This window comes from Alnus glutinosa, chromosome 5 (assembly GCF_958979055.1).
Source record: "Alnus glutinosa chromosome 5, dhAlnGlut1.1, whole genome shotgun sequence".
Lineage (NCBI taxonomy): Eukaryota > Viridiplantae > Streptophyta > Magnoliopsida > Fagales > Betulaceae > Alnus > Alnus glutinosa.
In genome coordinates this window covers 26,630,301-26,648,171 of record NC_084890.1, presented here as the reverse complement: position 1 = coordinate 26,648,171, position 17,871 = coordinate 26,630,301, and the positions used below count along the sequence as shown (strand labels likewise).

Below are 17,871 nucleotides of genomic sequence, written 5' to 3'. Positions count from 1 at the left end.
AAAATTTAAAAAAAAAAAAAAAAAAAAAGACAGGTTGGAATTTTGAATGATAACTAGGCGCACATGTAAGTATCCGATTGTCGTATAGAGTCACGGATATGCTTCGGGAGGCGTACGGATTGCCGACAACGACAGTCAAAGGAGAAAGAGTTGTGTGTAATTAGGTTAATATATAATATAATATTATATTAAAAGCTAAAATTGTATTTTTAGGTTTTTAGGTAAATATAATATTAGAGTATCGGTTGTTGTATTAGAAAGAGAGCATGCGCAGTGTGTAAAATTAATTGAATAAACACTCGCTTTTATATTATAAATAAATAAATAAAATTTGAATAAAACATTCTCAATATTCCTTCTCTCTCTTCATTCACGTGAGGGAGCGTGTGTGAGAAGTGGAGAGAATTGAAGAGAGTGAGTGATTGGTATCTCATCAATGGCAACCAGGAGGTGTTTGCAGTCAGTGTCGCGTAGGCTTTGCCGGGGAAGGAGGAGTTTTGGTGCTGTTCCTGAAGCCAGCGCCTCTGCTTCCAGCTCTCAAAAGCTCATCAACTTGGAGTATGAATGCAGTGCCCACAAGTGAGCTCCCTTTTATCTACATCAAAATCTGTGCTTTTAATCCAGTTTTATGTTTTGGCTTCTGGGTTTCGCATATTTTCATCTAATCCCCTGTGTGTGTGTGTGTGTGTGTCTGTCTTTGGATTCTGAAGTATGTATATGCGGGATCTGTTATGTAATATGGTCAAGAGTCATGTCTTCTGTTTCATTTTTCCATTGTTGTTTTTCCGTGCGTGTTACTGTTAGTTGGATTCTTGGAAATGTCAACTCTCGGAGTCTCTTTTTGATTGATCTAGACGTTGTTAATATACATAAAACTGAGCATATAAGTTATTTCGAAGCCATTAGAACTATTTGATTGGTCACAGCATCACATATCCTGATTAAATTCCCTGAAGACTCGAACAATTAAAAGCGATTATCTACTAATTAAATTTATCTCATTATATGTTTATGAAGGCTGGTAAAACCTAGATTTTTAAGCCTCAAGGCAGATGAAGACGGGAAATTAACTAGAAAGTGTCAGCCTTTTTTTCCCCCCTTTTTCCTGATATATATGATCCAAACATAGTGCTAGGCACTTGACAAAATTATTGTCCAGATGGTGTCTGGCTGCCCTCCTTTGTGGGTCGTAGCTCACAGGGCAGGGCCTTCTTGCTGAAGGTGACCGGGAGTTTCCTTGCTCCTTTTAAAGTTGCCTCTCTTTCCTTTCATTGATGGTTGTAGGGCAAATGTTGTCCTGCAAGTCATTTGGGTTGTTGAAAATGACAAGTACATGGTGTACGGTGAAGATGGATGCCTAGTCGGTGGAACATTTCTTTCTCCATTATGTGGTTGCTGATGGGTTGTGGAATTTTAAGTACTTTCTTTTCAGTGTTTTTTGGTCACTACAGAAGTCTGCAATGGAGTTATGTTCTGGCTGGTTTTCATGTATATTACCCTTTTGTTGATGTGATATATAGAGCGTTTCTTGCTGATGGTGTCCTTAATGGACCCACTTTCCTGGTTCAAATGCAGTTACCATCCGGTCCCCATTGTATTTTCAGAAGCAAAGGGATCATCTGTTTGGGATCCAGAGGGCAACAGATATCTGGATTTCCTCGCAGCTTACTCAGCAGTTAATCAGGTTAGAAGAATGAAGTTAGGATATAATATAACTCCTTTGCTTTGTAACTTATCAGTGAATTAAGAGTGGTTATCTCTACTGTTTCAACCAAAAGCCATCTCCAAAGTTGAAAAATGGAAGTTTTCATATTCCTCTGTAACTTATTAGATGGCATGGATTTTCATTGCCAAAAGCCATTTCTAAAGTTGAAATATGCTAAAGTTTCTGTAAAACAATCCATGACAGTATCATTTTCGTACTTTGTCTTTCTAAGTCCCTACTTTTTATGCTATTGTTTCAAGACACTGGCAGCGGGTTTTTCCTTCTACCAATAAACTGAAAAGCCAGCAAAGGAGCTTATGAAATTTATAAGTACTTAAGCAGACTTGTCTCTGTGACCAATGTCTTACTTTAATATTATTTATTTATTTATTTTTTTCCTTTGTCTTGGTATTCAACTTCCTAGCTTCACTGCTGTAGGGACATGGTCACCCAAAGATCATGAAAGCATTACGAGAACAGGCAGAAAGGCTCACCCTCAGCTCTCGAGCCTTCTACAATGATAAATTTCCAATATTTGCCGAGCGTCTGCGAAACATCTTTGGCTATGAGATGGTACTTCCTATGAACACTGGTGCGGAAGGTGTGGAAACGGCTCTGAAGTTGGCGAGGAAATGGGGTTATGAGAAGAAAAAAATTCCCAAAGATGAGGTAGACTCCATGCAGAATTATACTTATTTTGAAAGTATTTTAATATTCTGCTTTTGAGATTTCAAATTATTGTATATGGAGTCAAATAAACTTGTTTACCTGAATTAAGGGCACTGGGTACAATAATTGTCGTTGTATGTCCTTACTTGATTGCTCATATATGCCTAATGTAATCTCTACCGGATGGGGGAGTGACGTGATGCATTTTTTCAAGTAAGAAGCTTATAGTAGTGTAAATTTGAGGCTCTCCTATTTCTCCTGCTAGTGACGGTAGATTCATAAGGCAACCAGTGTTGACAAAGCATCTTAGGTTAAGCCAAGGAATAAGATAGAGGAATTTCAGATTTTATTTGGTAGAAGTTCTACAGACAGATAGTAATTAGTTAGGAACTTCTTGAATTAAATACTTACTGTGTTTCATGTGTCTCCTATCATTAAGTTAGAAGGAAACTTTCACAGGCTTTTTATGAAGAAACCTACTTTTGAGAAAATGGTTTGTGGCAATTAGAGGTGCAAGAAGTCTTATATATTTTAATCAGCTCTTACCGTTATCTTAGATTTCTTACACCAGTTGTAGGGAATTCTAGACAAATTACATTGCGACTATGGAGCTAAAAATCCCATTTTTTAACCTATAAAGGAAGATAACGAGTTGAATTACAATAGAGCTTCTTCAAGTCTAGTTGCATTTGTGAATGAGTGCAGTGTTAATTTAGTCAAATGAAAAAATTGTTTATTATTTTTAAGTCTTAACTGGTGGTTAAAGCTCCTCATTTTTCTCCCATGCACGAGGCTGATATATCAAGCATAAGGCGAGCTTCAAGGTATCTTCAGGATGCTTCACAATTTGATACATGGGCTCTAGGGGTTTTGGGCTGAAAGATCATGGCTTTTGGCATGTTGCTTCAATCTATCCTTGAGTTGGGAACCTCACATTGTTGGTAAACAATGATTATGAAACTTGCAGAAAAGGATTCTTTTTATATAAGAACTTCATTGGTCGCTGCATAACTGTTTCCATAAAACTTAACTGGTGCCAGTGGACAGCAATAGGAAACAGTGTGGACTAGAGGATTTTAATAGTCTTATATTTCAACTCTGGACACATTTATATCCTTGCTCTTGTGTTGTAGCACCTTCAATGATAATCTCCTCATTACAGCTGCTATCTTTGATCTTTGTTCTGTGTGGCGAAAACATCTTAGCTGACTGTGTTTTATGTTGTTCTGGATTGGCACTGCCTCTGACTACTACAAATGCATTTCTTTCTTTATTTTTTCTTTTCTAGTCATTGATTAATATGAACTTCTGGATTTTGTAATGGTTGTGAAAGATTCTAGGAATTTTGATGTTCTATCATCTGCTGTAATTCTGTTCAAAATATGAGCTTTATAGATCCCAAGTTATGTGAGGTAAGGTTTTTACTACATCTCATATGGTCTTATGTTATCTTCATTTTAGGTATTCATGATATGAGATTATTAAGCCTGCACTTATTCTCTCATTAATTGTGTAGATTTACTTCAGAATGTAGTTGCTAATGGCTACTTAATTGTTACCGTCTCTATTTTGTCAAAAGTTGAGTTTATGACTTCAGACAGTTTAATCAAAGTGAGCCATGTGCAGGCTATTATTGTCTCATGTTGTGGCTGCTTCCATGGTCGTACATTGGCTGTCATCTCCATGAGTTGTGACAATGAGGCTACCCGTGGTTTTGGGCCATTGTTGCCTGGCCATGTAAAAGTTGATTTCGGTGATGCAGCTGCCCTTGAGAAAATCTTCAAAGGTTTAAATGCACTGAAATTTATTTTAAAAGTTATTGTACTCGATCTAGTTGTACCGTACCCTAATTTGAGTTAAGATATCGCATTCATATAATTCATCACGTAATTCATGCCAGATTTTTATCATCCATCCAATCTGCTTGAAGTATATTTAATAATTTCATTTTCTTCTATTGGCTGCAGAAAGCGGTGATCGTATAGCTGGATTTCTGTTTGAACCCATTCAAGGAGAGGCTGGGGTATGTGTGCCTTGGAATTGAATATTTTATCGTTAAGGGTATGATGTGTGTTACAGGGACTTGATTTTATTGGTTGGTGGTTGGTGCACACTTGTGTATCAGTTTTAGATATGTCTAGTTTCTAAACCTTAGAACTAAAGGACTTGGCTGAATAGTTGTTTTGTCCTTTTTTTTTTTTTTTTTTTCCTGTGCGCTTTGGTTAAAATTAGCAATCAGATTGGAGAATCTCTACTGAACCAGGAAGGCGCTCTTCTCTTCCTTAGTTTTACACATTTAAAAGATTATGTGCTTAATTACTAGAATATTCAATGTATATCCCATAGTCATATTATTTGAGTGGTGTCCCTAATTGCTACTTTCCACACGAGTGACCCATAACACTGGCAATGAGAGGTAGCAACTTTCTCTGAAAACCAACGTTTATCCTATATCCTATTCAGTCAAGTATGTCCAAAACCACACATAAAAACCAAGTAATACAGGCAATGGGTAATAACTTATGTTTAATAAGGTTTGAGATTCTTGATGAGTTAAGCTTTCTTAACCTTGTTCTATGTCAGCGGGTCCATTTTGATAATTTACTTTGAACTAAAACAGTAAAATGCTTGCTATTTGCTTTAAGCACTACCTCCTTTTTTCAATTTTGTTTTTCTTTTTTTGAGGGAGGAGAGGCTGTGACAGCTGCCTTTCTCAAATCTTTAGTTTTGATAAGTAATTGAATTTCATTAAAAGTGCAAGGGCACAACCAAAGTACATAGGATGTATACAAGTGTAATGACCCAGAGAAAGTGCTTGTCATATCTGCATTATCACCTCTAAATGGCTAGTCAATTTGAAACTTCCTTAGAATCACTTATTAAACTCAGTTTCACTTAATAAATAAGCAATGTGTGACTTAGCATCCATGAGTGTCTTTATAAGCCATTCACTCTATGTGAGTTATTCATCTTCCCAATATAGGACCAGAGTGTTACAATCTCTCCCCTTTAAACCCTTAACGTCCTCATCAGGGCCAGGTCATGCAATGCTCCAGTACCACATGACTTTACAACCTTATCTGATATCATTGTAACGACCTAGGGAAACCGCTAACCACCATTTGCGCTATCACTCCAAAAGAACTAGTCAATTTGAAACTTCCTTATAATTACTTATAAAACCCAGTTTCATATAGTAAATAAGCAATGTAGGGCTTTACATCCATAAGTGTCTTTATAAACAGCTAACTATGTGGGCTACTTATCTTCCCAATATGGAACCGGAGTGTTACAACAAAAGAAACACCTAACCAGAAAAAGAAAAATAAAGTAGGAAAATTGTGAAAACCATAAGTACGGAAGTAATTATAGGCAGTCGCCCAATGGTATTGGTTATTAAAGAAAAAAGCATTTAAATCCACCACTGTCCTCTCCGATCTTTAAAGTTACGTTCATTTCTTTCTCTCTTTAGTTACGCCACGTTATGCAGGACAAAATCATCTTCCACAATGTTGCACCATTAGAACTGCCAAGATGACCTCTCCAACAAGTAGAGAGATCTACCACTCGTCTAGGCGTGACCCAGGCTAACCCAAAAAGAATAAATATAGAATCCCATTAGGACTAGCAACCTCACAATGCAATGGAGTCAAAGGTGATCAACGAATTCCCACTCTTCTTACACGTACAACATCAATCTACCACCATGATTCACTGCTTCCTTAGATTATCTGTAGTGAAGATGTTCCCTAACACAGCCGACCAAGCAAAAAATGTCACTTTCAAGGGAGGGAACCTTATTTCGCCAAATACTCTTCCTAAGGCCTTTCTCAAATATTGAATTGACATTTTCTTTTTCTTTTTTTTGTTCCCATTTCTTCAGTTTCTTAAGTAAAATTTATTTATTTGTTGGTAGGTCGTTATTCCTCCAGATGGTTATCTAAAAGCTGTCAGAGATCTTTGCTCAAAATATAATGTTTTAATGATTGCTGATGAGGTACAATCTGGCTTAGCAAGAACAGGAAAAATGTTGGCTTGTGATTGGGAAGAAGTGCGCCCAGATATGGTGGTAAGCACCCCCTCTCCTTCCAAATTATTTATGGCTGTCATTACTTTTACCAAGTGTTTGATGTGAATGTAGAAAACGTTTGGTTAATGATGTTTACATGAACCACCACGCTACAGTATGAATGCAAGTTACATCAGGATGATTGCGCCACATGTTGAGTCCCCTTTATTTGTATATGTCAGCCACAATGCTGCATTCACAAGGACATTACACACATATGGTCATTTTTTCCTTTTTGAATGCATTTTTACATGATCAATAATCTGTACAAAGCTGGGTTGCAAAAGAAGTATTGATATAATACCCACAACTCGGCCTCCAAATCAAATATTTTAAATATAAGCATGGGTGTACATCTGCAGGGTTGATATTGGGAGGCCTCCACATATCTCTCTTCAAAGCTTTTGGAATTTCATTGTCTATTTTTTGAAGCTTCTTATACCACAATATTGCCCTTTATGACAGCTAAATTTTTTTATGGATTTATTTTTATCCGCCTAAAGTTGTCAGATGAGACCACATAAGAAGACTTTGAACTTGGTTATTTCCAGAAGGCCACAATTGCCATCTTTTGGACTTGTATTTGAAAGTAAACTTTGACTATGCATTGCCTGTATGCAGAAGCTTTTTATACCAGAATATTGTTATTTTGTCATGGCTTTGAATTTCTAATGGATTTCTCTCTATCCACCCATAGCTATTTCTTATAATTGGATTCCAGAAGTAGTCACAGAAGACCACATAAGATGACTTTGAAAGGAAATTTTTAAGCTTTTGGTAACATGGTTGTTTTCAGAAGGCCACATTTGCCAAATGCCAAATATAGACTTGTAATCGAAACAAGTGAAGAATACTTTTATTAGGATTCACAATAGAGTCTATAATTGTTTCCAAATTTACGCAACATTTAGGGAAGAGTAAACAAACCCCCTCTCAAACTACCATTTCATTGTCAATGTCCTCTAATGACAAAAATACCCTTTATAAAATTAAAAATTAAAAAATAAATAAAAAAACTTTTTTTTTTTTTTTTTTTTTTTAAAGTTTTTTTCTTTAAAGTTTTTTTTTTTTTTTTTTTTTTTTTTTTATTTTTCGAATTTATGAGGATATTTTTGTTTTCTGAAATTTTTGTAGGTTATTTTTGTCTTTTTCTTAGCTTTGGGGGACATTAACATTTTTTGGTAGTGTGGGGGGCACATTGACAATTGTGTAGTAGTTTGAGAGGGGTATGTGTACTTTTTCCTAACATTTACATTCTTTGTTTTCCTTTCCTGAGAATATTCTTTTCTCTTACATTCTGTTCTTGATGTGTCTTGCATGATGAAAATGAGATGTTATATCTGAATAAATTATTGTTCTGTAGAGGCTAAGTTTGATATTGTAGAACAAAATTTGCAGGTGAAATCTGCGTAGCATCTTCAATTCTTCTTTCTTATGTTTGGGAGACACTTTTTGTTCAAACTAACTTAACAATCTTGTTGACTGCTCCAATATGATACAATACAGAAAATAACTTTCTTCCTTTTTTTTTTTTTTTTTTTTTTTTTTTTTTCATTCAGATTCTTGGAAAAGCATTGGGTGGTGGAGTGATACCTGTAAGTGCAGTGCTTGCAGACAAAGATGTAATGCTTTGTATCCAACCTGGAGAGCATGGAAGGTTATAAACTACTTGCATTTCATAAGTGATTTATTTCTTTATGTCCTCACTATTTTATGTTAACAGCCTTTTAGTCACCAACACTTGGTCCATATTGATCTGGAAGATTTGCCTCTTAACATCAATTTTTATATTTTGATTTGGAGAATGTTACCAAGACATGTGACTCCAGTCTTTTGTAAGGAAAAGTTTTTGCATATGAGTAGAAATGGTCGGGTTTGGGTTAGGCAGAGTCAGTTCATTGGTTCACCTGGAGTTATATGGCATAATAAGCAAATATAAAGAAAGTGCATCCAGATCTATGCAGATTTTGATCAGGTTTGATTGGTTCAACAGTAATATAATATACCTTACATTATGGAAATACATATCCTTCTTTACTATGACAGTATATCCTTACATTAATTTTAGTTCTGTGTTTCAACATGCAAATGTGTGGGAAGTTGTGCAAATAGACATATAGAGTTTTGTAGAACAAAGTACTTGCCGGAAGAAACATCATAACCGATGTTGGACATGATTTATCAATATGCTTTTTTTTTCTGCTGAGCAAATGATGCATATGGATGAGTGAAGTTGGGATACTGCTTTCATCTAACCTAGCTCATATGTGGAACCATTTATTTTTCCTGAAACATTTTTTTTGATAAGTAAGAATTCAATAAAAAGCGCAGAGGGGCGCAACCCTAGTACACAGGAAGTATACAAAAGTGCCCCTAAACAGAGGAAATGAAAGAACACGAAAGTAAAAAGTCAGCGAACAACAAACTACCCGGGCTATGCGCCGACACCCAAAGATATAACAAATTAAGCACCTTTCTACAAATAGACCCAACTGAAGACTCCACATCCTCAAAAAGCCTAGAATTTCTCTCTCGCCATAAGCCCCACAAAACACATAAAGGAACTTGTTTCCATATACGAAAAACAGGACCACGACCCAACAAAGTGCTCCAACCCCTCAATAAATCCACAACACTACTAGGCATAACCCACTCCACCCCAAACAAGCTATAAAAAAAACTCCAAACAACCCGAGCTACATCACAATGAAGAAGAAGGTGATCAACGGACTCCCCATGCTTTTTACACATAAAACACCACTCAACCACCACAATACCACGCCTACGTAAATTGTCATGAGTTAAGATCTTTCCTAAAACCGCTGTCCAAACAAAGAACGCCACCCGCTTCGGAGCTTTAACACGCCATATACCCTTCTAAGGAAAAGAGACCGCCTCGTGACAAACTAAAGCTTTGTAGAAAGTCTTCACTTCAAAATTCCTCCTCTTGGAAGGATTCCACACCACTCTATCAACCTCCCCATGTCGAACCCGAGTAGAGTATAACTGATCGAAGAAGGACATCATCATCTCCACCTCCCAATCCTGAGCATAGCGCGTAAAGAGAACATTCCAATGAACCACGCCTCCAACCACAGACAAATTATCCACCACCCAAGCATCAGGAGAACGCGCAATAGAGTACAAAGCTGGAAAACAGAGCTTGAGAGGCTTGTCCCCACACCAAAGATCATGCCAAAAGCAAATATGAGCCCCATCTCCCACCTCAAAACGCAAAAACTTGGCAACACTATCCCACCCCCTTCGAATAAACTTCCAAACACCGACACCATAAGGCCCCGTAACCGGTAAAGAACACCAACCTCCCCTCACACTCCCGTACTTCACCTCAATCACCGATCTCCACAAAGCATCACGCTCTTGAGAGAACCTCCAAATCCACTTCCCCAATAAGGCTTGATTAAAATTAATAACATTACGAACACCCAGACCACCAACCTTAATTGGAGTACAGACTCGATGCCAATTGACTAAATGAAATTTAGTCTCATCACCCAAACCACTCCACAGAAACTCCCTTTGAAGCCGCTCCAGTTTCTTTGCTACACTCACAGGAATAGGGAACAGAGATAAATAATAAGTAGGAATGCTAGAAAGAGTACTGTGAATCAAAGTTACCCTACCACCCTTGGACAAATATAGTTTCTTCCAACTAGCCAACCTTCGTTCCACCTTCTCAATAACCCCATTCCAAATAGAAATAGATTTGAACAACGCCCCCAACGGCATACCCAAATAAGTCATCGGCAGAGACCCAATTCTACACCCCAGAATATGAGCCAAAGACTCTACTTCTTCCACCTCGCCAATAGGGACCAATTCGGATTTGCCTAAATTGATCCTCAACCCTGACACCACTTCGAAACATAAGAAGGTACACCTCAAATTTCGAACATGCTCGGCTTGAGCTCCACAAAAAATTAAGGTATCATCCGCAAACAGTAAACACCACTAAAGCTTCATTACCCATGAAGCCCACTGAGAAGCTTGAAAGCAAGCCTTGGAGCATAGACGCATTCAACATCCTGCTAAGCGCTTCCATAACCACCACAAACAACATAGGAGAAAGAGAATCACCTTGCCTAATCCCCCGCGAGCTCTGAAAGAAACCAGAAGGGACGCCATTTACCAAAATGGAAAATTTTACCGTAGAAACACAAAATTTAATCCATTTCCTCCACCTCTCCCCAAACCCACATCTCTGAAGCATGTAAAGGAGGAAATCCCAATTCACGTGATCATAAGCTTTCTCCAAATCTAGTTTGCACAATAATCCGGCCTCCCCTGACCGCCTTTGGCTATCCAGACATTCATTGGCTATAAGAACCGAATCCAAAATTTGCCTACCACTAACAAAAGCATTCTGAGAGTTCAAAATAATTTTCCCCAACACTAATTTGAGCCTATTAGCAAGGACATTAGAAATAATTTTATAGACCCCTCCCACCAAACTGATAGGCCTAAAGTCCTTAACCTCCAAAGCATCAGCCTTCTTAGGAATAAGGGAAACAAAAGTTGCATTCAAACTCCTCTCAAACTGGCAACTATTATGAAATTCTGAAAATACCGCCATAATATCTTTTTTGAGAACCCTCAACATTTCTGAAAGAAAGCCATAGAAAAACCATCTAGACCCGGTGCCTTATCCCCGTTCATCTCCCACACCACCTCCCACACCTCCTGCTCCTCAAAACCTCGTTCTAACCAAAGACACTCATCCGCATCAATAAAGGAGAAAGAAATACCATCCACCCTTGGCCGCCACGAACTCTGCTCGGTGTACAGGGAGTCATAATAATTTACAATATGATCCTTAATTACCACCGGATCAGAAGACAAAGCCCCATTGATCCCAAAACTCCCACATGATTGTACCTCCGATGCAAATTGGCCACCCTATGAAAGAATTTAGTGTTATTATCCCCTTCCTTCAACCACAGAGCCCGAGATTTTTGCCTCCAATTAACCTCCTCAAACAGGAGAGTTTTTTCCAGCTTTCTGATCATGTTTGACTTCTGAACCCGCTCCTCCTCCACTAACCCCCGAGCTTCTTCAAAACACTCTAGATCTTTAATACCTTCTAATAATTCCTTCTTCTTCTTCCCTACATCACCGAGAACCTCCGCATTCTAAATCTTCAAGTCCACTTTTAAAGCTTTCAACTTGCTAGCCAGCACAAAACTCGGCAGGCCTTGAAAATCATAAGACTCCCACCAACGTTGCACTTGTTCTACAAAGCCAACAGATTTGAGCCACATGTTTTCAAATTTGAAGTATTTTTTCCCCTCTCTATGCGATCCACAATCCAACATCAAAGGAAAATGGTCTGATAAAAGTCTAGGCAAACGACTTTGTGACACATCAGGGTAATGTTCTTCCCACTCCGGAGATAACAAAAACCTATTAATTTTAGACCATACTTGATTATTGGACCATCTGAACTGCCCTCCTTGGAGAGGAATATCCACCAAACTCTGCCCATGTATGAACTCCGAGAAATCTTCCATAGCAGAAGAAAAACCACCAACTCCCGATCGCTCACTCGGAAACCGCACTACATTGAAATCACCCCCAAAGTACACGGTCTATCCCACCAACTCATCAAGCTAGCCATCTCATTCCACAATACCCTCCTTTCCCCATCATCATTAGGCCCATACACACCCCCAAAAGCCCATAAGAAATTATCTTCAGCGTTACGCAATGAAATAGCTAAAGTATACCGTCCCATGCATTCATCCACCTTCTCCACAACCCTCCTATCCCACATAATCAAAATCCCACTTGATGCCCCACTAGCCCCCATATAATACCAATCCACATGATGGCAACTCCATAAACTTCGAACCACCTCACTAGTAATGACTTCCATTTTTGTTTCCATCAAACACACCAAATCAACCTTCCATTCTCTAATGAGCCCTTTAATACGCAATCTTTTATCCAGCTCATTTATTCCCCTTACATTCCAAGAAAGAATTTTAAGCTTCATTAACACCAGACACGCCCTTGCCCTTTCCTCTCCTTCTATAAGATTGCTCTCCCTTCTTTTCATAGTTAATGGAACAATTCAGCCGCTTAATCTCCCTCTGGCCTCCTGATACAGAGGTAACCAAAGCCAAAGAATCAACCAAAGATTGGTCCCGCTTGGCTTCAATTTGTTCAAACTTTCCTGAAACATGGCAGGAACTTGACGTTCTTTCTATGTTGAGCTCCTGTTACCATGCTTTGGAGTCTATGGAAGATGTTGATTATGGAAATGTGCCTTAATCTATCCATCTGGTACATATTGCTGGATAGGAATTGTACCATTTTGTAAGAAAAGTCTGACTTGTATCATTGTGTCAAGAGCATTTTCATGTTTTCTGCTTTAGGTATTTAGAACTGCAGGTGAGATGACTGATAAACTAGTAGTAGAGTTAGGAGCTGTGATCATCAATTTTCTTTTTGTCTCTTTTGTCAGTTAAAACAGGTCTTTTATCTTCTTTTTTATTTTTGCATTTTCATTATGGAAAACTTCTATGTTGCATAATTGTCACTTTTTTTTTTCCCCGTCAAAAAGCTTTGTTATTCCTAAAGTTGTATATAGATTACCATTACAAGTACTTCTTCAGTTCTCCCCTTTTTCAATATTTTTATTTTCACTTTAAGTCTCTCATTTTCTCACTGTTGCTGATGAGATATATTATATGAAAGCTCACATTTCTCTTATCGGTTATTGTTCTCAGCACCTTTGGGGGAAATCCATTGGCCAGTGCAGTTGCCATTGCCTCACTAGACGTGATCAGAGATGAGCAACTTGCTGAGAGGTATCAAATCCATTGCCTAATGATGCATCATTGAGGTGATATAATAAAGTTGGACAATAACAGCTAAGCTGTGATTTAATGATGGATTTTTTTTTCCTTTTTGTTAATTAATCTGGAAAGTCACACAGTATTAAGATTTCAAGAAAATTTGTCACTACAATAATGAAGACCTGATTTTCTATTTAGCAGAAATAATATACTGCCAATTTAAGATTATGCTAATGATGCATAGTGATGATTAAAGATGTTTTCTCCATTTCTCACTTCTGTGAATTATATTCATCCTGAGAGTGTTATTTTTAAGTATCTGAGTAACCTGAATTTCTCATTTACCAGGAAAAAAGAAATACTAACATTCACAAATGTTCCTAGTTAGGATCGCAAGGATGGCAATGGGGTGGATCTGGAAAGGGTCTTCCACCAACCCACCCCCACTGAAGGACTAATCATCCCAAACCCATTTGTAGCCCTAGGCAAGGCAGGCAAGTCAGGTTGCCCGCTCGGTCTACTATGTATGATAATTTAAACCTAAAAGGTAAATCATTAATTAAATCATATATATATATATATATATATATATATATATATTTGGCAACTCTTTGTTTATGCAAAATATATAAAGTACAGGTTTGACATCTTGGTGTATATACACATACATCAACGTGCATAAAAGAGAAAATTAACATCTTTTACAGCTAATATATTTAGTGCAAAAAGCCAATTGCAAAGCTAATCATTATAAATTATATAAACAAGGAGGGTGGACCACATTGGCCTCAAAACCCTGGCCCGCCCCGAACTGCCACGGGTGACATTATTAAAAAGCAATCCATCCCTAACCCATTAAAAGGTATCCTGAACCTGTCCCATTTAGGGGCAGGGCTGCAGGAAAATCCACCCCAATGCCATCCCTAGTTCATAGCAATAATGAATTTTGAGCTTGAAGTAATTTTTTAAGTGCTTCTCATTACTGTTATAGTTCGAGAAATACTAGGTTTTGCCTTGTGCAAGACCTCACCACATCGAATTTTCCTTTTAGAACTAAAGCCCAAAGGTTTTAGTAGAGCTGTCTGTCATAGCAAATCAATCACATTAAAAAGTGGGGTTTTCATAAATAAAATGTACATAAATCTAGGCTTTGATAGAACCATGCTTACTTTCCAGCTTCATATTGTATATCTATGGCTACCGTCATTATTTTTTTCTCCTTTGATTTTTTTATCCCCCTTTGGTGTATAAATGGTGTCTCTTGATAATATTTAATTCTATAGATCTTCCCAAGTGGGACAGGAGCTAAGGAACCAGCTACTTAAGATTCAGCAGCAATACCCGAACTACATAAAGGAAGTTCGAGGAAGAGGTTTGTTCAATGCTGTGGAGCTCAAGAGCAAGAGCCTGTTCCCTATTTCTGCATATGATCTCTGCCTAAAGTTGAAGGAGAGAGGAGTTCTTGCTAAGCCCACCCATGATTCTATCATCAGATTAACTCCCCCACTCTCAATCAGGTAAGGAAGCATGCTTGGTGCATACACAACATTTCAAGTCTTTAAAACTTAAACTTTGACTTGCATAACCATGATTTCTTGGTGCTTTTCTTTCACATTTTTAACGTATTAGTGACTGGGAACTGGGAAAAAAAGTTTGGTAATTGAGGGACTTTTAAAATCACCATTTAGAGGAACATGAGATGGACTTCTAGAATTCATTTGTTACCTTGTCAAAACTTAGATCCTTAATTGTCAAAATTAGAAACCAAGGTCTTTATTTGTCTCAAAAGATCAATATTCAATGGGGGGTATGGGACAATTTTCCTTTTTACAATTCTATTACTTATGTTACATGTGTGAAATTTTTCAGTCTGGATGAGCTCCGAGAAGGCTCAAAAGCGCTGCATGATGTTCTTGAACATGATCTACCAAAGTTACAGAAAGCAAAGCCAGAGCATGTCTCCCCAACTAGTTCTAGCATATGTGACCGATGTGGGCGAAACTTATATGCTTCCCCAGATGAAGATATCTGAATGATATGTACATTACTTTCCTGTTGATGGCAATCATTTTTGTCTTTCATTTGAATTTGGGATGGATTTCAAATGTACTCTTAACTGAGACGCCTTAAGACTTGGCTTGAAACCTGAGCTGATAGCAATTGGTTGGAAGCTTTGACATGGGAAAAGAGCACTGTTTGCAATGTTTTCTTCTGCTTGAGAGAAAATTATGTTTTTACAATGAATTATGCTCAACGAAAAAGAAAGTGGATGATTTATGTGTGCAAGCGATGGGTTGTTGAGATTGTGGGGTGCGAATTCATCTTCGCATGATTAGATCACTTGTCTCTTCTATGATTGTCACACATTAAGTATCTTCTTTATGGTGCATTTTTCCATCCACGTATACCTCATGATATACAACACCCTCCTATATCTCCTATATATATATATATATATATATATATATATATATTTTTTTTTTTTTTCAAAGTGGTTGGGCATGTTTAAGGTAAGAGTTCGACTCCTTAAATGAAAACTCTCAATCCTGATAATATTAGTCACTTTGGGTCTCACTCATACCATGATGGGGTTGGGTCAACTTCTTAAATGAAAACTCTCAATCCTGATAATATTAGTCACCTTAGGTCTCACTCATGCCATAATGGGGCTGGGTCAACTATGGCTCAGTAGGACTCAGGGGTCGACTATGTCTCCCTCTGCTTGCCTTTTTTTATTTTTTTATTTTTTATTTTTTATTTTTTATTTTTTATTTTTTATTGTTTAATTGGGAAAAAGAAAAGGACTAAAGGAAACATAGTGTAGGCACAATGAAGAAAAACCTTTTGGTGGACATAGAATGATGCCTAAAATATGGTCTTAAGACATTTTCTATTAACCCAATTGGATATATTACTGTAATGCAACTAGATTTTGGAATAGGCTTAGCCGTGTTGTGATTATCTTATTGTATTGACTTTGTTACTCTGCATTCAATAAGCATCAGATTATCCTAAAATAATTTAACCTCTTTATAAAATACATAAATATTATTATAGGCATAGATCGTCAAATATTTCTAAAATACATCTTCTTCTTTTTTTTTCTTTCTTTTTTTTTTTTTTCTTTTTTTTTTTTTTTTTATGTAATAAAAGAAATTGTAGGTTTTCAGAAATTCAAAGAAAATATCAATGAAGTTTGGCCTCTCAGTTCGTGAAATGGGAATCTAAATCGTTGTTACCAAAAAGTCCATGACCCATAAAGAATGTAGAAGGGCAAGAAATGTCGATTGAGTATAAAAGGTGGAGTTTTATATTGGAAAGATGTCACGTGTTGAGCGGTTAATATAGCATAGTTAAGCCAAAACTTATAAACTTAACATTTTTAATTTAATGGTGTCTCAACATGCTATATTATAGTTTAAAAACTTCACAATGTATTAATTTTCTTAACAAGTGGTATCAGAGCTGATAGTGATGTGCAGTATGGTAGATGATAATGATCCCTTTTACAAATAGAGCGGGGACGGTGTGCATGACACGGACAAGTGGTCTATGGAGTAGGGGCAACTGTGTATAGCACGAGCAAATCTGCATAGCACAAAAGTAATCTTGAAGGCAACCCATAAGAGGAAGAGAAAAAAATAAAGGTGTCGCAAGTGTAAAATGGTAATATAGCATAGTTGAGCTCAAATTCATATTATTTAAACTTTTGAAATGAGTGATGTTCTGGTTCCCAAATGCTATATTTTCGTCTCACTAGAAGACTCTCAAGATCTTAATCTCCTTACCAAACTCAACAGTCTCAAAGGCTTACTGAACTATCACCAAAATAGGCCTCAAAGTTCACCAAAGGATTTAACACTATGAAGGAGTAAGACATTCTAGGGAGATTGATACACATACACATACAGAGCCCAAGCTAAACAGTCACCCATATGCACATATACAGTGCCTACAATCTGACAGTGCTTTGCTAGCTAGGTACCATGCAATTAACATAAGAAAGATAATTTACTCACTTTTTTGCTGCTAAAATGGGCTTTGGTGGTTTTTTCTTCTCCCCTTTGTGCTGTTATTGGATGCTTTGCTCATTGCTAACTTGTCTTGGCTCTTTCTGTGACAACAGGTCAGAAATTGGCTATATAGTGGAGAAGCACCATAGGCTGTCCATATTTTTGTTGAAATGGTGCCTATATATAGATGGTGAACAACTATATATAATATAGGAGAATCATTTTGAAGTCGTCTTTGAATGGAGATTCTAATTTGGAGCTTTGTTTTCCAAATGTATCAATTATTATTAATTAGGAGAAACTTTCTGGGAAATGATGATGATGATTATTATTTTATCATATGTCCCCCTGGGGATTCCTCAACTGTTTCCTCTCTTGTAAAAAATGAGCTAATGGTTACTTTGTTGACCAGGAAGCAATCAAGCAATAGACCTTTTAGAATATAATAAAATTCTGCAGTTAGAGTAGAGTATAAGAGTTTGGCTATTGAAGTTACTGCATGATATCATTAATGAAAATCATTATTTACGGTTTGTTTTAATGCAGTAGGTGGATGTAACGGAAAGGTATGTTGTTTTTTTTAATGGGATTAATCCA

The 17,871-nt window shown here is 37.1% G+C and overlaps 1 protein-coding gene and 1 long non-coding RNA gene across 2 annotated transcripts; both read left to right on the top strand.

The window, feature by feature from the left end:
- The first annotated feature begins 300 nt into the window (after positions 1 to 300).
- LOC133868286 (ornithine aminotransferase, mitochondrial) lies at positions 301 to 15,547 on the top strand. The gene is made up of 10 exons (XM_062305101.1): positions 301 to 579; positions 1,576 to 1,684; positions 2,144 to 2,374; positions 4,001 to 4,160; positions 4,342 to 4,397; positions 6,291 to 6,443; positions 8,003 to 8,100; positions 13,193 to 13,273; positions 14,545 to 14,778; positions 15,131 to 15,547. The coding sequence occupies exons 1-10, from the start codon at positions 437 to 439 to the stop codon at positions 15,291 to 15,293; spliced, it is 1,428 nt and encodes a 475-aa protein (XP_062161085.1). The 5' UTR covers positions 301 to 436; the 3' UTR covers positions 15,294 to 15,547.
- Positions 15,548 to 16,599: 1,052 nt separating this feature from the next.
- Positions 16,600 to 17,802, top strand: LOC133867641 (uncharacterized). Its single transcript, XR_009900127.1, has 2 exons — positions 16,600 to 16,927; positions 17,388 to 17,802. It is a non-coding gene; the product is annotated as an uncharacterized LOC133867641 (long non-coding RNA).
- Positions 17,803 to 17,871: the final 69 nt, after the last annotated feature.

What these genes read in the sequence shown, in the direction of transcription:
- LOC133868286 (XM_062305101.1), top strand. Translation starts at nt 437, where the DNA reads ATGGCAACCAGGAGGTGTTTGCAGTCAGTGTCGCGTAGGCTTTGCCGG. An exon ending in CCTTGAGAAAATCTTCAAAG is followed by an intron (nt 4,161 to 4,341) that starts GTTTAAATGCAC and finishes TATTGGCTGCAG; the next exon opens with AAAGCGGTGATCGTATAGCT. An exon ending in CCATTCAAGGAGAGGCTGGG is followed by an intron (nt 4,398 to 6,290) that starts GTATGTGTGCCT and finishes ATTTGTTGGTAG; the next exon opens with GTCGTTATTCCTCCAGATGG.